Raw genomic sequence first — 24,561 nt, 5'->3', positions numbered from 1 at the left:
GCATGATATATTAACTATATTGAATAAATAATAATATATAACGGCTTCTATGGCGCAGTGGTATGCTCGGTGGATTTACAAGAAGGAGGTCCTGTGTTCGTTCCCCGGCTGGGCCGATTAAGGTTTTCGTAATTGGTCTGGCTGGTGGGAGGCTTCGGCCGTGGCTAGTTACCACCCTACTGGCAAAGGCGTACCGCCAAGTGACTCCGAACGGAACCGGAACGCTATTTCTTTAAGATGTCGTTAGAAACCAAACCATCACTTAACATCAGGTGAGATTGTAGTCAAGGGCTAACTTATAAAGAATAACAAAAACACAAAACAATACATTTTAAGTTTTCGAAGCGTTAGCGTTTGTAGAAAAGAATGTGTTTGCTACAGACGGATAGAGTTAAACAACAGTCAGCTAGCAAGTCAATAAATACAAAATTAATTGAAAATACTTGCCAAAGACAACAAGATTCTCTCCGAAAACTTAATGCTAATAAAATTGCTAAGTAATTAATTGAGCGAAGATGCCAAACTACGGGCACGAATAAGTTCTAGAGAGACAATATTAATTACATTCCGGGGTCTGCGTGCCAGAGACAATCCGCTTTGTTGTGTATCAGCACAAATCGAATTGAGTGCGATACTGTCTCATTTGCAACTTTATGACTGAAGATTAGTCTATACTCTATAGTCTATTGCATAATAATCTCCGCTCCGCTAGACTATTCTAGTATAATACAAGAGAATTTTCTTAATTCTCTGGGTATGTGAAGTCAGCCAATCCGCATCGGGCCAGCGTGGTGGACTATTGGCCTAACCCCTCTCATTCTGACAGGAGACTCGAGCTCATCCGAATATGGGTTGAAAATGATGATGATGATGATGAATAGACTATAATTGCTTTTCAAAAGATAAATATTTTATTTCATCCGTGTTCTTGATATTAATTTAGGCTCGTATATGAAAATAGTACCTTTACTATGAGTCTTTGGGCTAGACCGCGGACAGACGGACGTGACGAAACTATAAGGGTTCCTCGATGACAATGGAATCCGAAAAAGGGGCTTCCCAAACGGAACAGAACAGAAGCCTAAACGCTTTCATTCAACAATTTTTGTCAAATGCTCCGTTTGGTTTATGATTCGTTAAAGTGACGTCATGAAATAGATAATATATAGACAAATATGGCCGACAGCGTTTTAGCTAGTATTGTCAAAAACATATTTAAAAACTAAAATTTTTATATAGGTAATCACGTCTAAAAAAATCTATATTTTTTTGTTCCAATCTAGTAATATCCTCCCGACCGATTTTTTCGGTCACGGCTAATCTCATGGTGAGATTAACCATGTACGCAGGAGAAATTATAGTGCATAAGTGTATGCGCACGCAAAGTTCACTCTTCCCTCACTCTCGAAATTCGATAGGACGGCAGACCGACACGACCGGAGAGAGATCAGGCGCAGGACCGACGGCTTTACGTGCTCTCCGAGGCACGGGGTGTACTAACACCGCCAACTTTCTAACTCCAGGCTGCTATTGAGATTTTCCTTGTAAGAAAAATCCCAATTACGTATTTTTTTTTTGTTGGCCTGACCCGGGATTTCAATCTAGTAGAACGATAATGAAAATTTTATGACCACCGGCACACGCAAATGTTTGTATATATTAAAACGAATCTAAAACTACTCGACAAGCAACAATGTCTAAACTGCCCATTGTCCACATTCCTCATTGTGGGTTCTTAATTAAACGATACCAAGTGGCAGTCATGAGAGACGCGTCTTGTAGGGAAGTGCGCACTTCTCAAGTTTACGCAGTCAGGCGGAGTGCCGTATTACTTCATTTGCAACTTTATGGCTGGAATATTGCCTGCGTCGCCCTGCTGCCTTTTCATGAAACATTTTAGTGAATTTACATTGTGGCAGAGATGGTCTTGCTGGTGGATTTAATGCTCGCTCCTTTTGCTTATTTGTTTGGTTTCTTTCATTTATATTTATATTCTATTGAAGGTTAAACTATTGAAGGATAAAATCCGGAACGGGGAAATTTGTAGGACAACGAAAATAATTGATGTAGCCCAAAGGATTAGGAAACTGAAGTGGCAGTGGGTGGGCCATGTCTGTCGTAGAACAGATGACCGCTGGGGCAGATCCCGCGTACCAGCAAGCGTAATGTAGGACACCTTAGATGATCCAACCATCCAGCTAGATGGTCCGATGACATCAAGAAGGTAGTGGGAAGTGGCTGGATGAGGAAGGATCGTGTGTGGTGGCGCGCTCTCGGAAGGGCCTATGTCCAGCAGTGGACGAATACAGGCTGTTGATTGATTGATTGAAGGTTAAACTGAAGTTAAAATTTATTTAAAATATAACATTAATTTGAAAATTTTGAAAACCCCTGAAGGGCATGAAATTATTAATTAGGTAGGTACATTATCGATCAATTCATCATTGCCTTTCAGTGCGTTTTCATTTTAGACCCCACTCGCAAGACCCAACCAAGATTTCGTGTGTCAATTATGCTGACCAATCTAAGATGGAAGCGAGATTACATGCTAGAAGTAGGATGAAAATCCACACCCCTTTCACTTCTACACGACATCGTACTGGAACGCTAAACCGTTTAGCAGTACGTCTGTGCCGATACCAGTCAGACCAATTGGACCAATTAAGAAAACCTCAGTCGGCACAGCCGGGTAACAAACTTAAGACCTCTGTCATGTAAATCCCCGGTGCAATGCGTATACCACTGCGCCGAGTCCGTCTATGTATGTTAAAGAAGCAATATATCTAAGTAAAGAAAACTACAACATCCGACAAGCTTCTACGATTCCGTGCCAATTCAATTTGCACGTTTATTCAGTTTAATTAAATGACTCTAAGCAAATGACGGCCACAAACTCCAAGCACTTGGTTACATATAGAGGCACTTTCGCAATTTCTGTGAGACGAGTGAATCGCAAATATTAGGTTGCCTACTTCACTAGATGCCCGCAAGTTTAATACTTGTACGAGTTCTAGATCTTAGCCTACTTCAAAACCTCTGACTAATTTCAACTATACTCAGAGGCACAATCATCCGCCCACTTTAAGTTCGTATATTTAAGTATAGTATGCGAGTATATTTAAGTGGGCGGATAACTGTGCCTCTGAGTATATTTATTGACTAGAACCACCTAGAACCTAGGAGTTGCAGGAAGAACATATGCATAACTTTACTTTTAATATAATTTAGTTTTAATTTCTTTTTTCGTTTAAGCGGCTGGTGCAGCTGCTGAACATGCTCAATCTAAAGCGGTTACTATTTGCAGAGCTTGAATTTGAGACTTTGTTCACGGGGTTATCGGATATCTAACCGAGCGTGAGGTGACGCTAAAGATGGCGCTTAGTTGACCCAAAGGCCTTGCACTTCTAATTCTACTTCCTTTAGGTTCGCCACCAAATTGCCACCCTGTCCATAGGTGAACAACTATAGCTTATAGTATTTTCTGTTTTTTACTTTAATATCTATACTTATAATCTGTAGAGAGGTCAATTCTGTACATGAAATATATTTTCAAAATAACTATCAGGGGGTTATAGAAACAAAAACTACTCGACGGATTTTAACGAAACTTAGTACAATTATTCTTCAATCTTCTAGACAGGTTATATAGTATATATAGTATACTTTCATCAATAATACGATTAATAGGAGCAGAGCAGTGAAGGGAAATGTTGAGAAAACGGGAGAAGTTACTCCATTTTTACAGAGATCTAAGGGCGGACGAAGTCGCGGGCGTCCGCTGATCTATTTATTAGAAGAGATAAAACATATACAATAGCTGCCCCACGAACTTATAAGACTCTTGACGAACTTGTTCCGAGATGGATAGAGAGTTGAAAATACAGTCAAGCAAAACCGAATGTCTCGCTTTACTCGTGATGTAAATTCTATAATATTATCGAACGTTTATTCAAGCAGCTTACGTAGGCTATACATTTGAGTTGCACTCGAATTAGATCGTATCAGCAGATTTGCTCGCTTATCCGCTTATTTTCCGCATGCATTTATTCGATAAAGTTTGCCAAATAATAGGGTTGCCAGTTTAAATTCTCTTCCTACCAAATTACAATAACTTAACTAATCCATGTTGTTTGTCTTACATTGTGATTTTAAAGGTACATAAAATAATTTTTGGTTACTATCAAAAAGGGAATAATGTCATACAAGCGGACGCCCGCAACTTCTTCCGTGTGGAAATAAATGTAAACTTTCAACCCCTATTTCACCACTGTATGGGTTGATTTTCTTCTCTTCTTAAAAAAAGGTTTTTGAATCACATTATATTCAGTGTTTTTCATGATTTATGAACAAATTTTTAAAAAATTAACTCTAAAAATGAAGGACTTTCCATACAAACTTTCAACCCCCATTTAGGGTCAAAAACTAGTAAGATATTATGATATTCTATCGCCACCTTTCAGCAACTTTTCCTCATATTTGTTTTAATTATTTAAAATCACGTGCTTGCGAGCATAAATTAAGATATCTAAATAAAGGCTTCTATGACATAAGTAGAAAAAAAACCTTTTTTTTAGTTAGTGGTTGTAATCCTTAAGAGCTATTATGAAAAATTAAATAAAACAGACGAAAATAATTATTATTATAATCTAAATGTATATATGTTACACATATTAAACATAAATTCAGGTCACAATAAGTTACTGGTTTCTTCTTGTATTACAAAATACTACTTTAGTATATGAGAAACAATTGACAACCCTAAACGTAATCTGCTAGCGGTTGCATAAATCTGCAACGAACAATGTGTAGTACATTTAAATAATTATATTTCCTTTGGAAAACCTAATAATTCATTAATGGACCACGTTGTTCACTTATATTAATTAATACTTCTATTCTTACAGGTCATTTTATTATATTTGTGCTGAGAAAATGGATTAAAGGCGGAGTTATCGTTATATTATTTTTTTATAAGTCTCATGATTACCATTGTAATAATAACTCACTACAGGACTACCCATTTCTTATCATCGTCATCCATCTGCAGTGGACGTCCATCAGCCGATGGACGTCCACTGCAGGACATAGGCCTTTTAGACTTCCAAACATCACCATCCTGAGCCGCCTACATCCAACGAATCCCTGCGACTCGCTTGATGTCGTCAGTTCACCTGGTCGACCAACACTGCGCTTTCTAGCACCTTGCAACCCCAACGTCCATCCACTCTTCGAACTATATGCCCCAACCATTCAGCTTCGCAACTCGATGAGCTATGTCGGTAACTTTGGTTCTCCTACGAATCTCCTCATTTCTGATTCGATCACGCAGAGATACTCCGAGCATAGCTCGTTCTATCGCCCGATGTGTAACTTTATTCTTTCTTCTTTTCTTTCTTTCTTTTTCTTATAAGAAAGGCCATTTGGAGCCTAGGTCCACCACACCGATTCAATGCAAGTTTGAGTGATAATATTTGACTCTATAACAATCATTGTCAAAATGAGACGAAGGTGTCATCACCCTCCCAAATGATAGCTACAGAGAACATCTTGAATTACCTACCAAACTGCATAACTAATATATTTTTTAACTAAAAAATAAAAACTTTTTATGTTTTCATACAAAGTAATTCAAATATTTCCTACTATTCATGTAACTCACGCCTTTGTCTATCCTTGCATTATAAAATTTTAAAGTTTGGATGGCGAAAATATTAATTTTAGACCATATGTACTTTGAACATTTTTAATTAATTTTCGAAGAAAAACCTGGTAAAGAAAAATTGGCTGGTGGGAGGCTTTGGCCTTGGCTAGTTACCACCCTACCGACAAAGACGTACCGCCAAGCGATTTAGCGTTCCGGTACGATGTCGTGTAGAAACCGAAAGGGGTGTGGATTGTCATCCTACTCCTAACAAGTTAGCCCGCTTCCATCTTAAATTGCATCATCACTTAACACCAGGTGAGATTGTAGTCAAGGGCTAACTTGTACAAAATAAAAAAAAAAAACCTCAAAGTTATCGGAAACATTCCCCAGCAGCCTGTATATCTGAATATACTTTATAAAAATTAAGAAAACCCAATAACCTTTTTTACCCGTTTCAGAAACCGATTTCGATCCTAAATTTAAATTATATTTTTATTAAGTATTTTTATATTTAATAACACCTCTCTTTATTGGAAGAACGTAAAATGTTTTTCATTATAACATAAAAGCTCGCTTAAAGATCAACAGACTAAGGCTATTTGGATCTTACTTAATTATAAAATGGCCTCTAGCGAGACTGAGAAAATACGTTAAATACTATAAATAATTTATAGGAATTTGAAATTGCTGGAGTTTTGAAAGACTTGTGATATTTAATAACGAATTTCCACGGTTCCATTCCTCAAACATTGTTGACTTGATCTATATTTCTATAAGTACCTACTTTTTTAACACGTTCGCTGCAGTACGAGGACAAATAACCTTGATTAGGTAGGGTAAGGGTAGAAGTAGGGTAGTGTAGGGTACGGATAGGGAAGAAGTGTACATAAGACCATATTCTATTATAGTGTTTTTCAGATAGGACGGGTACGATAACGTTTGGGCTTTGATGTTACTAGTGATGTAGTAAAATAAAATGAAAAAATCGATTTCAATTTCGAATCGGAATAAAAGTTCGTGCTTCGTAAAGAAAACCATCCAAAATAATTTGGATTTTTTTATTATTATAATTTTTTTTATTATAATTAAAGGAAGTAGTTAAGTAAATAAATATATTCGTACACATAAATTTATCCAGGTTTACAATGTTTAATTAATAAATTAATCCTATTTTTGAAATCGATTATTTTATTTTAAACCCTTTTAACGAATATATTGCTGTACGACGTCACGAGGCCCTTCTCTAAGTGGGGGTACCCCTCAAGCAATTACAACATTATCCGCCATACATTTTATCGTAAAATAATAAGAAACTTCATAGGCGCGACACATGACAGCATCTGTCACCGTACCCTTCCTATCTTAAAAACACTATAATCATATAAACCAAAGAAAGAGATCGCTAAAAGCTAACGCTTTTCTTATATCTGTGATATAAACTATAATTAAAGATCAAACGAACTTACCTGGAAGTGAAGTTCGATCATAATACGTTTACGTCGTTTACGTCATACCTTTTACGTTTGCCTTTTGGCATGACTAACTAAATAATTTTATTTTAATTTTATAAATTCTAAGATTTCCACGATTAAAGTTATTTTTATTTGAATTTAGCGTGTCTAGGCTTCAACACAGAAACACAGAATGAAGATGGCGACCTATGGCCGCGCAGGGGTGGTGTTTGGGTTGCCATGGTGATATTTTGAAATAATCCTATTAACTTTAAAAAACTGTGTCATTGGCTGTAGCTTAGGAGTATACTACAATATGTTAATATAAAATCGGGTCGAGTGAAGCTGATCATGTAATCATTTATATTTCTTTACAGACGGTGAGCACGATGGTCTGACAGAATTGCTGCGAACATCTCCGGATCTGGCGCTCGCGTCGGACGCTTCCAACAGTTTGCCTGACTATGACCACGACCATGACAACGGTAAGGTATCTGATCTGATGTGATGGTGTGACTCTGGCTGCCAAAGAAAATTCCATGGACAAGAATGAAAACTCGCATGTTGTGCACGCATGCAAGTCTGTCTGTATGAAATTGAGGTAATTAACCAGTAATAAAACAGTAATTTGTTATTATTAACCAATCGTTAATGGCAGTGTCAATTACGTGAAACTCAGTATCAATTCAAGGAGCAGGTATTAACCTATTTTAATACTATTAACCTATTTAAATAAATAAGTGAGTACGTGATAGTCCAGTGGATAAGACCTCTGCCTCCGATTCCAGAGGGTGTAGATTCAAATCTGGTCCGGGGCATGCACCTCCACTTTTCAGTTTTGTGCACTTTATGAAATTAAATATCACGTGTCTCAAACAGTGAAGGAAAACATCGTGAGTAAACCTGCATACCTGAGGATTTTCTTAATTATCTACGTGTGTGAAGTCTGCCAATCCGCATTGGGCCAGCGTGGTGGACTATTGGCCTAACTCCTCTCATTCTAAGAGGAGACTCGAGCTCTTTAGTTTGCCGAATATGGGTTGATACCGACCGATGTATACATTGGTTTTAGGTGACAAATAGCCCGTATACATTTTTTTTGTGCCCCAAGCACTATTTCGCTATCAGTGGAGTGGTCATCTAACTAACTCGACATTCACTCGTTGGCTCGCGTCTCGACGAGTTAGAGTGAAGCTTTGTAACTGTATGCGAGTGACAAATGCACAGCCACTCGCATCTCGAGCTGCTCTGAAGATGGCTCACGTGTCAGGAGTGCTGTAACAAACGATTTACTTGGCTCGCAACTGGGAAATTTCTTGGCAACGGTATTTTTATATCTTGACATATACCAAGCCTTCCAAAGTAATTATTTGGGATATTTTGAGGGCTTTCTTATGTAATACAGAAAAGTTTAGTTTGTCTTTTAAGCACCGGATGACATTATTTCGCTGCAACACTTTTTATTCAGTCTAATGTAAAATATTTAAATATATGTTTTTGGTAAATATTATTTATGTATTACTTTATTCTTGTAAATATATGACTTAATAGCTTCAAACGTCTTTCTCTTCAGCTTTAGCTGCAAAACAACAAAAACACGAATTCATAGAACAGAAGAAATTATTAAATAAATAAAATAAAGTAAGCCTTTATAGCTATTTTACTAGCAAACAAATTAAATAAAAAATTTAAGCTAAAATAATAATTTTTATCCAATATACATCCTTCCAAACAGCTTGTTTTGTACAGAAAAAAGGCCTCTAATATTTTCTACATATTTCTGTCTTTTGCTATTCATATTTATTCATATATATAAAATCATCTTCCCATCTCGTCAACTGCCTTCCTCTATTTTGTTTACTATCTCTATGGTACCATTCAGTTATTATTTTTGTCCACTTCCCTTTCTTTTTTCTCAAAAAAGATAAACATTAACAATAGATAAATAAATAATAATGTAAGCACGGTATACACACGCATAACACATTCAAGTGTTACAAAATGAAGAAAAATCACGCACGAAATTACGACACGAGACATACAAGCGTTTAATTTGAGTTGTCTGAAATATCTCTATTCAAGAGATACGTACGCAGGGACATAACTCAGGCAATTTCAGTTACAAACTCAAAAGTTCCGTTTCGCCGAAAGCGAGGCGACAAACACGGGCGGCACTGCGTGAAACTCATCAATCTCCAAGTTGTGTAGGGGTTCGGAGACAGAGATCCTACAGGGGACCCGACAAATCGTTCCATTTGTCACAACAACTATAACTGTAAACAATCCATTACAATATAGCTGTGTTTTTAACCGACGAACAAATGGAGGAGGTTCTAAATTTAATTCTATACGAGCTGGCGGCTCGAGACCGTTGTGCTTGGACGTCCAGTGTTGATCGTCTAGAACCTAGCCAGAGGACTAAATTTCAGTCATCATCATTACCAACCCATATTCGGCCCACTGCTGAGCTCGAGTCTCCTCTCAGGATGAGAGGGGTTGGGCTAATAGTCCACCACGCTGGCCTAATGCGGATTGGCAGAATACACACGCAAAGAATTAAGGAAATTCTCTAGTATTTCCTCACAATGTATTCCTTCACCGTTTGAGACACGTGACATTTTATTTTCTTGAGAAATTTCAGTACCTGTGGACTAAACTCAGTAATTAAGTGTGGACTTCCTATTTCCTACTAATGTTATACACGCAAAAGTTTGTATTTTTGGATGTTTGTTACTCTTTATTTTTGGATTAATACGTACTCTTTGTCCCGAAAAAATCTATGGTTTCCCGAGATTTGCAAAAACTGATGATTTTGATGGTATCAATGTTTGTTACTCTTTCACGCCGCGATTACTAAACTGAACCACCTGAAATTTGAAGTAGAGATAGATTACAGACTGGATTTACACATAGGCTACTTTTTATCTCGGAAAAATCCATGGTTTCCGAGTGATTTGTGAAAAACTAAATTCCACGCGGACGAAGTCGCGGGCGTCCGCTAGTGAATCATAATAATCAAAATCTGCATATACAAATCCTACAAATTCAAGGTTTATCAGTGTAAACTGTTCTTACTGTTAGGCTAAATCAAATTGCCAGCGGAACGGAAAATTAATGTCTGCCATTAGATAAACAGCTATTTTGCTTTAGCGCTCATAAAATATTGACTGTGCTTCCTCTGATCGATCTTATTAATTACTGCAAACTGGAGATTTATTATAATCCAATTAATATCCATAGTCTCTTGGTTGAAACAATTTTAATATAGGGATGATGACAGTTTTTTAAATTGTATTTAAATTAAGAGTATGCTAATAGTAAAGCAATTTCGTAAAAGTAACAGGGTATCTGCGATCATTACTTTCGGAGCTACAAGGATTTAAAGGGTCAGATTTGCGGCACTGCCGCGGTTACCTGAAAAACGCCCCATACAAAATGGTACGAATTAATGACGTCGTAGGTTAATTAATGATCGTTGGATTTGTATGGGCGTTCGATCAAAATTACTAATATCTTTGTTATTTGTGCGTTTATATTTATAGTTCATGTATTAAACAATGTCAAATTTAATGTAAGGAAGCTAAAACTGTATGAATTTTTATCTAATTACGATTACGATTTTTAATAGATTGTGAAATTTTATAATCTTATTTATTTTGCAAATATCCAGACAATATTTGCTTTTTATGTATAAATTAGTTACCATTGACCTTTACCCGAATGTATCATAAAAATCCATATATTCAAACCTAGTCATCATCCCCATTGAAGGTCTTTTTGAAGTAATAGCTTCTTATGAGTATGAAGTAATCACTTCTTTTGCTAGACGCGATAGCCCAGTGGATATGACCTTTGCCTTTGATTTGGAGGGCGTAGGTGCGAATTCAGTCAGGGGCATGCACCTCCAACTTTTCAGTTGTGTGCATTTTAAGAAATTACGTGTCTCAAACGGTGAAGGAAAAACATCGTGAGATTTTTCTTAATTCTCTAGGTGTATCAAGTCGGCCAATGCGAATTGGGCCAGAATGGTGGACTAAGGCCTAACTCCTCTCATTCTAAGAGGAGACTCGTGCACAACAGTGAGTCGAATATGGGTTGCTAAAGATGATGATGATGAAATTCTTATGGGAGGATAAACCGCTAGGTAACGTAACGCGTTACGGTGCCACTCTGTCTGGCTTCTCTTTTTTCCACGCATACAGCGGCAGGTTTTAAGTCATCACTTCTGTTTAGCGTCCCGAGACGCATAGATTTTTTTTTTTGCATTTAATGACAAGTTAGGCTTTGTATCATGTTAGATGACGATGCAGTTAATACAACTAAACTCTTACACCAATCGAAAACAACATTATCTGCGAGTACCACATATATCCCATATTTTAACCCCGTATACCCACGGGGATAAAAATATATCTATACTTATATTATAAAGCTGAAAAGTTTATTTGTTTCTTTGATTGATTGAACGCGCTAATCTCAGGAACTACTAGTTAGATTTGGAAAATTCTTTCAGCGTTAGATAGCCCATTTATTGAGGAAGGTTATAGGCTATATATTATCCCCGTTTTTCTACGGGAACGGGAACCACGCGGGTAAAACTGCGCGGCGTCAGCTAGCAGGGGATATAGCGAAGGGCGGGAACTGTGCGGTAGCGACCTATAGTATTTAAAGTTATTTAAAATACATATATAACTTTGATACGAGTATGAAAGAACTGAAACCCTTTGATTTATATCTGTGTATATAGGTGAATTTATATAACAGAAATGCAGCATGCAAAGCTTAATTCCGTATCCACGATGTTCTACACAAAGTAAATATGTTTTCATACACAAACGCAATCCTTGGCCAGGATCCCTTTGCTACATTAATATCTAACGTAAAAATAAAAACAAATAATGTAGAACGTATACCAGCTCAAGTCCGCTTCGGTCTATTATAGAAGGAAAGCCTGTGTTAGTCAGACATACCTCAACTTTTTTTTTTAAAGAATATTTATTATAATATAAGAATATAGAATTACCATATACTTCAAAACAAATGTGCATAATTGTCTTTCTTTTAGTTAGTTATTACGATAAGTTAGCCTAAACTACTTGTTGTATTCTTTATCTATAAAAAAAATTAGAATGTAAATGAAAAAATGAACTCCTAACAAATAGCTACTTGGTAAATGTCGTGTACATTCACTAAAGTTACTGAAAGTTGGTGAGTAGGCGGCCTTAAATGTCTAAAACGTACCAATTTTTTTGTTATTTTCTACGGGTTATCTGCACAAGGAATCTTCCCTTAGCTTCGTGGGGACCCTTCTCTAGAGATCCTCAAAGTATGATTTTTAACGACACTTACATAAAATGAGGTAAGTCTGACTATTACAGGCTCTTAGTCTATTACGAGCGTACGTTCCTTGAGTGTATTTAATAATGTTACAAAGTACGTCTCTGGGGTCTTTGACGTAATTTACATACACAGAATATGTGTTCCTACTCTGTGATAGCATAACTAAACATGTGTGTTTATTCTTGGTTTGAAACAGGTATTTTATACTAGGAATAATATACTGTATTATACAGGGTGCTGGGGAGTATTTCCCATTACTTCTAAGTGTTGAAGAGTCCACTTATAAGAGCCGAACTGCATAACTAATATTTTTTTTAATAAAACATAAAAACTTTTTATGTTTTCATACAAAATAATTCAAATAATTAAGACTATGCATGTGACACACAGAAGAAATTAAATATCACGTGTCTCAATCGGTGAAGGAAAACATCGTGAGGAAACCTGCATACCAGAGAATTTTCTTAATTCTCTGCGTGTGTGTAGTCTGCCAATCCGCATTGGGCCAGCGTGGTGGACTATTGGCCTAACCCCTCTCATTCTGAGAGGAGACTCGAGCTCAGCAGTGAGCCGAATATAGGTTGATGACGATGTGACACACACCTTTAACTATCTTACATTTTGAAATTTTAAAGTTTGATTACGTAATGAATATTTATATGTTTATTACCGATAATAATTATAAAAAAAATTTATTCTCCAGAGTTATGGGAACTACTCCCCAGCACCCAGTATAATGTAATATAGCGAAACAAACGAATTAGAAATCTATACTATTATAATAAAGTTGTAGAGTTCGTTTGTTTGAACGCGCTAATGTCTAAACTACTGATCCGATTTGAAAAATTCTTTCAGTGTTATATAGGCTACATATTACCCCCGTATTCCTACGGGAACGGGAACCACGTGGGTGAAACCGCGCGGCGTCAGCTAGTAAAGGTATAAATCACTAGTCATTTTACACGTAATATTTATCTTAAATAACTTGTTTCTAAATAATGACTACAAAGATTTAATATTCAAAAGCTTATTTCTATGATTTTGGTTTTGAAAAGATTTCTTAAAAAAAATATATTTGCCATATCTTGTAAATATTCACGTTCCCCTCCAACTAGTCGGAGAAGACAGTGTTAGGAGTGGGTACGACAATAGCTTAGCGGGCGGGGATCGAACCACCACCCATCAGTGATAAGTCCAGCCCCTTCACCACTGATCTACTGTGGCTGTCTGTTCAAGTAGACACACATAATATGTTTTGAATAACATTAAAAAAACCAGTGATTGTAGACAGAGAGAAATAAAGGTCAATTTGAAACTCACTATCACGTTATAAACACAACCGTACAAGCTTACAAAATAGCGCAACAACTAGACTATTATGTAACGACTAGCTGACGCCGCGCGGTTTCACCCGCGTGGTTCCCGTTCCCGTAGGAATATGGTGATAATATATATTCCTATATATTATCCCTATAGCCTTCCTCGATAAATGGGCTATCTAACACTGAAAAAATCTTCAAATCGGACCAGTAGTTCCTGAGATTAGCGCATTCAATCAAACAAACAAACAAACAAACTCTTCAGCTTTATAATATTAGTATAGATATTGTTATAACTCGCAAGTGCGAGTTTCGAATTCACCTCTATCTCTCTCTGTTTAACACGATACCATAAAATGAGAAAGATAGATTTATACAAAACATTGTTAGAGAATAGCCGTGCAGCATGCAATTGTCAAAAAACATCGAAAGTTTCGGGAATTAAAATTGCCAACCGTTCTGTCATCCATTCCGCTGGCTTTATTCGTGTGAGCCAGGGCGCTGTAAGAGGCCCAAAATGAAAGGTCGCCATTAAAAATTTAAACCCCTAACACCAGAGCGTACATAACATTATCATTTCTGCCTTTTCGCTTACTTTTATGGCACCCATTGTATTTGTTTACGGTAAAACAATTTGATAGCGTTTATTAAATCAAATTGTTGGTTACCTTAACTAAATAAGTATTATAAATTATAAATATTGTTTAAATTGTTTAATATTGTTTTCTAAAACAACCTAAAAAAAATATGCAGCGTTCAGGATGTGAAAGATATATAATATATAAAAATATGTTTGTGGTGTGTGCAGTGGCGCAATAAATAATAAAAACCGACCAAGTTCAAATCGAGCCACGCGCAATGTAGGGTTCCGTAGATTACGTTAACACTTTAATCCTTGATGTAATGCACATAAATACCGATAACGATACCCCATACCATGGGATAGACGATAAACAATTCATCCTCACTTTACATGTAGAGGAGGTACCCTAAAAAAAAATATTTTCAAGATTTATTTAACGACTTCATTCACACTTGTAATGTAAGTACATACTCACGCTAAATTATAGTTTTCTAGTAGTAATAGTCTCTGCGCTAAACCGCGGACTGACAGACGGACATAGCGAAACTATGAGGATTCGTTGTGGACTGCGGAACCCTAAAAAAATCTGAGCGTATAATGTTTGTAAACACAGATATGTGCCACCACCCTCTGTATTTGTCACTGTACCCCGCCATTTGGACCAAACGTACCGCAAACAATATTTACAACCTAGAAATTAAACACGCATGAGTTCGCCGCGTTTTAGATGTAACAAACTTTTTAAAAAAAAAAACAACATTTACAAAGCTTTGTACACATGAAACGCAAAATTGAATCTTAATCGTTTGCACATCTCGTAATTGTGTTTACACAAAACACACTCAAGTTACGTTACTTGATTTCATATACGACGAGCAATCTGGCAACATTATTCTGAAGTTCATTCAACGCAACTTTTGTGAGATATTACATTTTGTACCCTCACGCTAACGGCAGTTTCGGAAACTAATGTGACAGAATGCTTCAAAATGGCGGAAAACTGAATTACGCGAGGAACCTCAGCACAATGCGCGCCGCCTCAAGAATCACTGCCTTCGGTATCCGACTCTTGATCCAACAGTTAACTGAAAACTTCTTAAAATGTAGATCGGAGCTTTTCGCTATAAGACCATTGACTGAAACAACTATCGTTGACTCAACTTTCCACATGGCGGTAATCTCGTGAGCAAGGTCCAAGTATTTTGATACTTTTTCTTTTTCGCCTTTAACCAGATTATCGTCGTGTGAAACAGTAATATCAACAATTATTGCACGACGCACTGACCGATCGACTAGCACTGGTCTATTGGCAACAATATACCTGTCAGTGATAATCGTTCGGCCCCAGTAGAGCAATGCACTGCTATCTTCAAGAACTGACGCTGGGTCGGTTGTGCTTGTGTTATGTATTGGACAAAATGTGTGAAAGATATTTACAAGATTGCTTGTGGCTGAAAATAAGATGAAAATTTCAATCTGGCTACATTGTTTTTAACTCTATTCATAGCCTCAATTGCTCTACGGCAAGAGCGGTTGGACTCATCACCAAAGGGCGGTAGCTCGATCCCACTCCTAGCACGTCTTTCCCGACTAGTGAAAAGTTAAAAAAAAACATAATGCAAAAATGATCTGTCAACGACATTTTTAAGGGGCCACAACAGCGGCAGTTACAACTTTCAGGAAATAATGTGACAATATGCTTCAAAATGGCGGAAAATTGAGCGTCGGAAAGCTGTAACTAACCTTGTACATTGTGGACTTAAGCTATAAAGTTTAAAGCTTTGGATTTGATATTATTGTTATTGTTGTGTTCTCGTCCATTGTGTATCTGTTAACAAAGTTGACTGTAGTTTAAAATCAATGTATTGGACGAAATGTATAAAAGATGTTTACAAGATTGCTGGAGGCCGAAAATGAGTTATTTCAGTCTGGCAACATTATTTTTAACATAATTTTATGATAATATTTATAGGATTGGATTATATATATATATAGTAGGGAAGTTCCAGCTTTCTGAGATACAGTTTCTAACTAGTTCGGATAGCTGGGGCACTCACAAATATTTGGTAGTAATATTTAATATTTTTCTATTTGTATTTATGTGTCATGATTTCCTTTTTTGTGTTTTGCCAAATAAAATCTTTCTTTCTTCTTCTTTCTAACTTTAAATAATTTATCTACGACATTTTGTATAGCGGCTTTATTATCAACTAGCCGATGCTCCGCGGTTTCACTCGCGTAGTTCCCATTTCCATAAGAATATAGCTTACTTTTGCTGTAAATACGAGTACAGCTGAAGCAAAATGTTACTATAAGAATATCTCAGAATACAGAAAACTCCAGAAGGTGTGATCGAGCATAAGAATGAAGCCGTTGAAATTACTCTTTTTTGGTGTAATTTCACGAACAAGCGATTAGACACACTGTAAACCGTCTTGTGTCGTACTATAGAGGTACACATTTTTGACACAATGCGTGCTTTATAATGACTGCTGAACGTTACGTATTCTGAGACGTTTATAAACATAGCGTCATGTGATTAGCAAATAGAGAATTATAGTACGCCATCTTGTCTATCTAAATTAGCGCCCACATTTTATAATTTGTCTTGAACTGTCACTCGCGGCAGACGCTGATAAATTGCTCAACAAAAGGCGCTATGACAATCCATTACTTCCATTAGGCTAATGGGTCTTTTTGATACAATGTGCCTAAGTAGAAGGCTTACAGTTAACCCTGCACCTGCCTCTATGTTACCTCGTATTATCCTACGCTAAAAATTAACGCAAAGTATTCTGTATGCTCTGGAAACTCAAATTTTACCTTAATTAATATAAACGTCTAATAAAGTGATAGTCGTATATATAAAATTTTAGTTGGCTCGTACATAGTCAATAATATTGTCAATATTGTTGACAAATGACCTCAGGGAAATAATACTTTCATATTGCCGGGATTTATGGAAGATCACGTGAACAAAGTGACCTAAAGTAATAGTCAGTGAAAGACTTAGTTTAAGTTAATGGACATAAATCTTAGTATTATAATAATAATATAAGGTTAGGTTCAAGTTAAATTACCAATTAGTCACATAAGTAGACTAGATTATAATCTTATTAAGTATCACATTGCTAGGTACTTTACAACAGAAAATATATATATTATACTGCCGGGAACAACCACGTGTGACGACTTCATGCAATCTTACCCTACATCTATACTAATATTATAAAGCTGAAGAGTTTGTTTGTTTGTTTGGTTGAACGAGCTAATCTCTGGAACTACTGGTCCGATTTGAAAAATTCTTTCAGTGTATCTAACACTGAAAGAATTTTTCAAATCGGGCCCATTTATCGAGGAAGGCTATAGGCTATATTTAATCCCCGTATTCCTACGAGAACGGGAACCACGCGAGTGAAACCGCGCGGCGTCAACTAGTTTTCAATATAACAATATTATTTTCAATATGTAGAAAGGCAACAACGCTACCCAACCAGACAAAAACGTTAAACGTACTACGTGCTCGAAAACTGGATCATTCACGGAGATGTTGTCTCAAGCTAATTAGTTACTAATTAAAATGTAGACCTTTAAAGTATCTTAATATACGAATAATATATAAATACGAAAGGTCAATCATCACGAAATCGAGAAAATCGCTTGACGTAGAAACAGACATCCGCTAAGAACAGGTTTTACGCCAAGGCTGAATTAAGGCAGGTCTATAGGCGGACGAAGTCGCGAGCGTCCGCTTGTTAATTATAAAAGACTAGCTGACCCAGTCTTTGCTGTGACAGTTACGCAATCAATCGCAAACAAAACCATTGACCACAAACAGAGTTTTTACTCGCTTATGCATAACATTTTTCGTACCGCCAAGCGATTTAGCGTTCCGGAACGATGTCGTGTAGAAACCGAAAGGGGTGTGGATTTTCATCCTCCTCCTAACAAGTTAGCCCGCTTCCATCTTAGATTGCATCATCACTTACCATCAGGTGAGATTGTAGTCAAGGGCTAACTTGTAAAGAATAAAATAAAATACATAACATATCTTTTGGAAGCTCCTTACTTCACTAATTAGAAACTACGAAACTAGAAACTAAACTCATAAGTATCAATAGCGCTTTGAAATTGCTAGAAGATCCACCATTGCGCTTTGCAAATGCAATACAAAACTGAAGCACTATGAAGTTACTTCAGAAATAGAAAGTTAGTTCCTGTTTGGTATTGGTATCTATTAAAGGAAACTTCCACAAACAACTATATTTAGACAAAATAATTATCAAAGTACCAACATTGAGACGATTTGAACGCGAAATAACTTAATTAATATTAATTACATCCGGGATTCAAGGTTCCGACGACTAACTACTTAGTTACAGTCAGTGGTGTGAATTAACTAGGCTATGCAGTGTATGTGTGTGTAAAGTCTTCGAACAGTGCGTGTTGCCAGTGATGACCTATAGATCCGAGACTTGGTAGCTAACTATGGGCCTCATAAGAAGGCTCAGAGTCACACAACGAGCGATGGAATGAGCTATGTTAGGAGTATCTCTGCGTGATCGAATCAGAAATGAGAAGATCCGCAGAAGAACCAAAGGCACCGATACTCAACGAACTGCGAAGCTTAAATGGCAATGGGCGGGGAACACAGTTCGAAGAGCCGATGGACGTTGAGGTCCCAAAGTGCTGGAATGGCGATCCCGCACTAGTAAGCGCAGTGTTGGTCGACCCCCAACCAGGTGGACTGACGACATCAAGCGAGTCGCAGGGATTCGGTAGATGCAGATGGCTCAGTATCGTGATGTTTGGAAGTCCCTACAAAAGGACTATGTCCTGCAATGGACGTCCATCGGCTGATATGATGATGATGATGATGATGATGCAGTGTACATACAAATTGTGCAAAATGGAAACTTCCTTCTGCAATACAGGGTTGCATTGAGTCCTCAGAGTAGGCAGTGCACTTTTGCATCTACGAAGTGCTCGCCATTGGTTACAGCCCCTGTAGCCAAGTGCCACGTCGATTCTCTTTCTACGATCGCTAACGCTTCGAAAACTAGAAAAATGTATGGGAATGGCTATCGATAGATCACGTGATAAAGATCTGTCATTCCCCATACATTTTTCTAGTTTTCGAAGCGTTTGCGATCGTAGAAAAATAATTGACTGCCACTTTTCTACGGGGGCAGTATATATAAATGAAAAGATAAACCCTGCACCAACTCGTAAATCTATGGATAAAGCTGAGTTTTCATCATTGACATCATTGACTAGTAAGTCAGCAGGCTATAGTCTGGCAAGTTCGTTGCTGACACTCCCATTATATGCGGGCGACGTGGGGAAAGACTGCGTGGGTGTGAAATCGTCCGTGCGGGGAAGTGAGATGCATCAGTCGTCGGTTTTTCGTTCATCGCTACACGCCCCCCACGAACGAACGAAGTTTCCAAGCTATAATTCACTAACTTTGACGTATGTTAGTTGACGTATATACGAAATTGAGACTGTATGTAACAAATGCAGGTGCCTACTGAGTACTGACAACCCTTCGTGGATATCATACAGTAGGTAGATGACATTTTTCATTAATGTTTCTGAATTAATATTTATTTTAATAGTTCATAAAGACCAAATTAAAGAATAGGACACAAAAGGAAATGTTTGGATATCCTTTTGAAAACATACAACGTTAAAATTCTTATTATCTTATCTTAATAAAAAAATGGAACGGAAAAACATTCAATGTAATGTAACGAAATGAAACTCAACGTAACGCAATTCTCAAATTAGTAATAAGTCTGAATACGAGTAACAATACAATCATATATGTGAAATTGAAAAGATAACACGAAACTACGTCCATGAATTTAAAAAATAAGTAATCCTTTATTATGCATGACACAATTCCTCGACCAAAGTATGTACAAAATAGAAAATAACACGCGACCGTCCGTGCATTCGTTAAAAAACACAGCAATTTATGTGATGCAAGTTTACTCCCTCGGGAAATAAGGCGAATTCTCTCAAACTCTATTCACCGACATAAAGAACTTTTCTTCAAGCAATTAGGAGTTTCAATGAAGGATTCTCTAAGCATTTCCATTGCATTCAAATACCAATTCATTGCCTTAATCCTGAAGATTCAAGGAAACCGCTTTTCGTGGGCGATTAAGCGCGCTTAAGGAGTGTTTAACTTGAGCGTTTATTCGCTCGATTCATTACCGTTTTATAATAGGTAATAATTTTAATGTTAAGACACGTGTAAACCATTTAATCTTAATAATAAACCAGAGCTATGGAACCTCTGCCTCCGATTCCGGAGGGTGTGGGTTCGAATCCGGTCCGGGGCATGCAACTCCAACTTTGCAGTTGTGTGGATTTTAAAAAAATAAATATCACGTGTCTCAAACGGTGAAGGAAAAACTTGAGAAGACCTGTATAGCAAAGAATTTTCTCAATTCTCTGCGTGTGTGAAGTCCGCCAATCCGAATATGGGTTGATGACGAACGAACAGGTGAATGCCCACCGGCCCTTAGAAGGTCGGGCCAGGGAACCCAGGTATGCCCCCGTTATTTATACATCATAATTATCATCCTTATAAATAACGATATGGTTAAATAATTGGCTTAATAAGAGTATGTTTCTTAGAGAAAAATACATTTTTTATTAAAAATGTTCGCCGGCCAAAAATTCGAAGCTGTATTTTTTTTTTTCTATTATTTTTTCTTTAACTAACAAGCTTAACAAACAAGAAAACTAACAAACAAACCAATCATAAATCTCCGAAGAATATCGTAAAACTCTTTATTCTGTAGGTTTAGCTTTAACCCCGTTGTGGACTTTTTTGATGTAATGATTTCGTTATCAAAGTAGAATCGTCAATTTTTTTTTATATGAATACCTAAATTGCCGGGCGTTTAGGGTAGACCGGGGATGGGCAATCCCCTTTTATTACAAACACAAAGAATATATTACAATCCTGAAACAATGTTATCATAAGAATTTCTCTTGGAATATAAAAGCAAGTAACATTACTCAGATTAACACAAAACTCAATTAAATTAATTGTACGAAAGATTTAAATTCAATTCTAAATTATACAAGAATTGTTCTGAACAAGAATTTGTAAGCTTTCTAAAAAGTTGTTTTGTGTTTCACGGCATGCGACATTTATTTGTTTCATTTGTTATTAATTTTGTGTAAAAATAGGAATGATCACAGTTTTTAAATTAGGAGTATGCTAATAGTAAAGCAATTTTGTAAAAGTAACAGGATATCTGCGATCACTGCTTTCGGAGCTACATGGATATAAAGGGTCATATTTGCGGCACTGCCATGGATCTCTGAAAAACGCCCCATACAGAATGGCAGAATGGCGTCGTAGATCATAATAATCATTAGATTTGTATGGCCGTTTAAACAAAATTTCAAATATCTTTGTTATTTGTGGGTTTATGTTTATAATTTATATATATTGGAAAATGTCACGTTTAGTGCAAGGAAGCTAAAACTGTATGAATTTTCATCTAATTAAGATAAAAGATTTTAATAGATTTTGAAATATTTATTTTGCAAACATCCAATCTTTGCTTTTTAAGTATAAATTAGTTAATATTGACCTTATTTACCCGAGCATTGCATAAAAAACAATATATTCAAACCTAGTCATCATCCCCATTTAAGTGTATTTTTATGTATGACGTGTCATATACAAAAACAAATCATTGTTTTATTCTCACGCTCGTTAAGCCTGAGAATTTTATCATCAGAATCAATCAATGTTCTCATTGATTGTTTCTGATGATACAAATATTATGACCTAAAACTCGAAGCTCGAATACAGTCGCGTACAGAAACTATACCGTACCTATTTATAAACTTTATTTCCCATCTTTATCAATTCAATATCCGGTTCTATGCGCAAACGTTTTTATCCGGAGAAACTATTCTGAACTGCGAGAAAACAAAAATCGCGGCTCGGATACAGTCGCGAACAGAAACTTTAAAACTTTGTTTCCCATGTTTATCTAAACATTGTCGGAATGCCAAAAGTGTGAAAACTGTTTTGCAAAAATTTCGTATAATTTTTGTGTGACATCGTCCTAAGAATATTCATTGCAAAATTTCGCAAAAATAGCCAAATAAATTTGTTTTCACTAAAAGTGTGTCACAATCAAATAACATGAAAATCTTCTACGTGCAAACTTTTTATGTGGAAAAACTGTTTTGAACAAAAAATCGCAGCTTGGATACAGTCGCGAACAGAAACTACTTTATAAACTTTCTCATCTTTATTTCAAATTCAGCTATTCAGACTTTAAAATCGCTTCCGCAATATAATTTGGTTAATTTTACCTTAAAGCTCTACCCATTTGAAATGCTGAATAAACTCCATGTAGCTTATTATTCTATTAGTATGGTATACAAGTAAATGCATATTACGTCAAAGAGCCTTGAGATGTACTCTGAAATATTATTAAGATACGTTGAGGAAATTACATTTTCAAAGGACCGATGATATGAGACTTACTCGGTAATGTATGCATTTAAGTTCAGTACTAGTTAAGTTTTACTTTGATATAAATATCTCCGGAGAGTTCTTGCTATTTTGTGTAAGGATTTTATATTTATGTAAACTTTACGTTGACGTTATTAAAATTTTAAATAAGTAGGTTCCATATTCATCATAGTACGTCATACATCATATATACATCATACATCATATCATTCATACGTATTGATGTATTGACATTGAATGATGTAAATCAGCGATTTTCTTAGATACTACCTATGGTGATTATTTAAGGCCTAAAATAACTTCAGTTGCTCAATACCCGTGGACTGTGGAAGATCAGACTGAATTAGACTAGGAACAGACAGGATAGGTTATTAGTTATTTTTGTTTCATAGTTGACACTTAATGTTTGTCATGTGAGTAAGACACAGTCAGTATGTTAGAATATTGGTCATATTGAAAAAAAAAAGGAGAGACAAATATTATTTTATAAAAAAAAAGTCACGTCATGCCCGGTCTACTAAAACACGGACAGACAGACAGACCGACAGACAAACAGTAAAAATATATATTGACTTTTAATGGAGGTAGAAGGATCAAGTTCCTTATGAAGTGTGTTTTAGTCATCATAGGCTAGTTGAATGTCCTCTTTTATATACCAGCGTGCATTAACAATCCTGAGTTCGTATTTTGACAAAATATCTGTTGACTATTAGTATTCAAAAAGCCCAATACAAACAAACGATCATTATTTCCCCATTAATGATAATGAGGCGTATACCGCCTCACGCTGGCAGCTCTGATAGATCGCGCCGTCCTTTGTTAGCTCCCCGCACAAGCCTTTAGTGCCGCCTTAGCTCATCATTTATAGCATGTACTCAATCTGCAATTTATTTACTTCTATTAGATAAAAAGCTGGTCAAGTGTGAGTCGGACACGCGTACTAAGGGTTTCGTACCATTATCAATAAATACGACAGGAAATCATGTTTCTTTTAAAATTAAAAGAATCAAGTATCTTCTAGATCTTGTAAATCCACCGCTCATACCACTGCGCCATCAAGGCCGTCTATAAACTAAACGCACATTTTTACCATAAGATAAAACTCGATATTGAATGTGTGAAATACTATAAGTGTAAAAGCATACAACAAAGGGTGAAAAATGTTCTTTGACCCAGAACACGGGGTCGGTGGGATGAATAATGAAGCGAGTTGTGAAGTTCCTGCCCTTCTGCGGCGTGCGGTCTCCTAACAAAGGCTGCTGTGATCTATTAACCTTCGCATCTGTAACACGGACAAGTGCAAACAGTGTAACGGGATGCCTCTAACTAACAAACACTAAAAACGGTAAGCCAACATGGCGGCCTGTATGGGCGATCTTGTTTAGTTTGTCATTGGACATTTTATCAGATCATCCGTCTACCATTGGTAATTATGGAAGGTAACTTTGGAATAGGGAATAAAATAGGTAGATAATTTTTGTAGTACGCAATTTTTTTTTGGTGCTTCTTTATCGGTAACTAGCTGACGCCGCGCGGTTTTACCCGCGTGTTTCCCGTTCCCGTAGGAATACGGAGATAATAGCCTATAGCCTTCCTCGATAAATGGGCTATCTAACACTGAAAGAATTTTTCAAATCGGACCAGTAGTTCCTGAGATTAGCGCGTTCAATGAAAGAAACTCTTCAGCTTTATAATATTAGTATAGA

The 24,561-nt window shown here is 36.6% G+C and overlaps 1 protein-coding gene across 1 annotated transcript in view; it reads left to right on the top strand.

Annotated features, from left to right (window-relative positions):
• The window catches only part of LOC112044369 (uncharacterized), a gene marked incomplete in the record, with an annotated part of 306,951 nt that overhangs the window by 194,866 nt on the left and 87,524 nt on the right, over window positions 1–24,561 (top strand). The window contains 1 exon segment of the mRNA XM_052888004.1: window positions 7,473–7,580. Within this exon segment, the coding sequence (XP_052743964.1) occupies window positions 7,473–7,580 (108 nt within the window).

The sequence above is a fragment of the Bicyclus anynana genome, chromosome 21, assembly GCF_947172395.1.
Source record: "Bicyclus anynana chromosome 21, ilBicAnyn1.1, whole genome shotgun sequence".
NCBI classification, from domain to species: Eukaryota; Metazoa; Arthropoda; class Insecta; order Lepidoptera; family Nymphalidae; genus Bicyclus; species Bicyclus anynana.
Note: the sequence above shows the minus strand (reverse complement) of the source record. Positions and strands in the feature narration are given on the sequence as shown.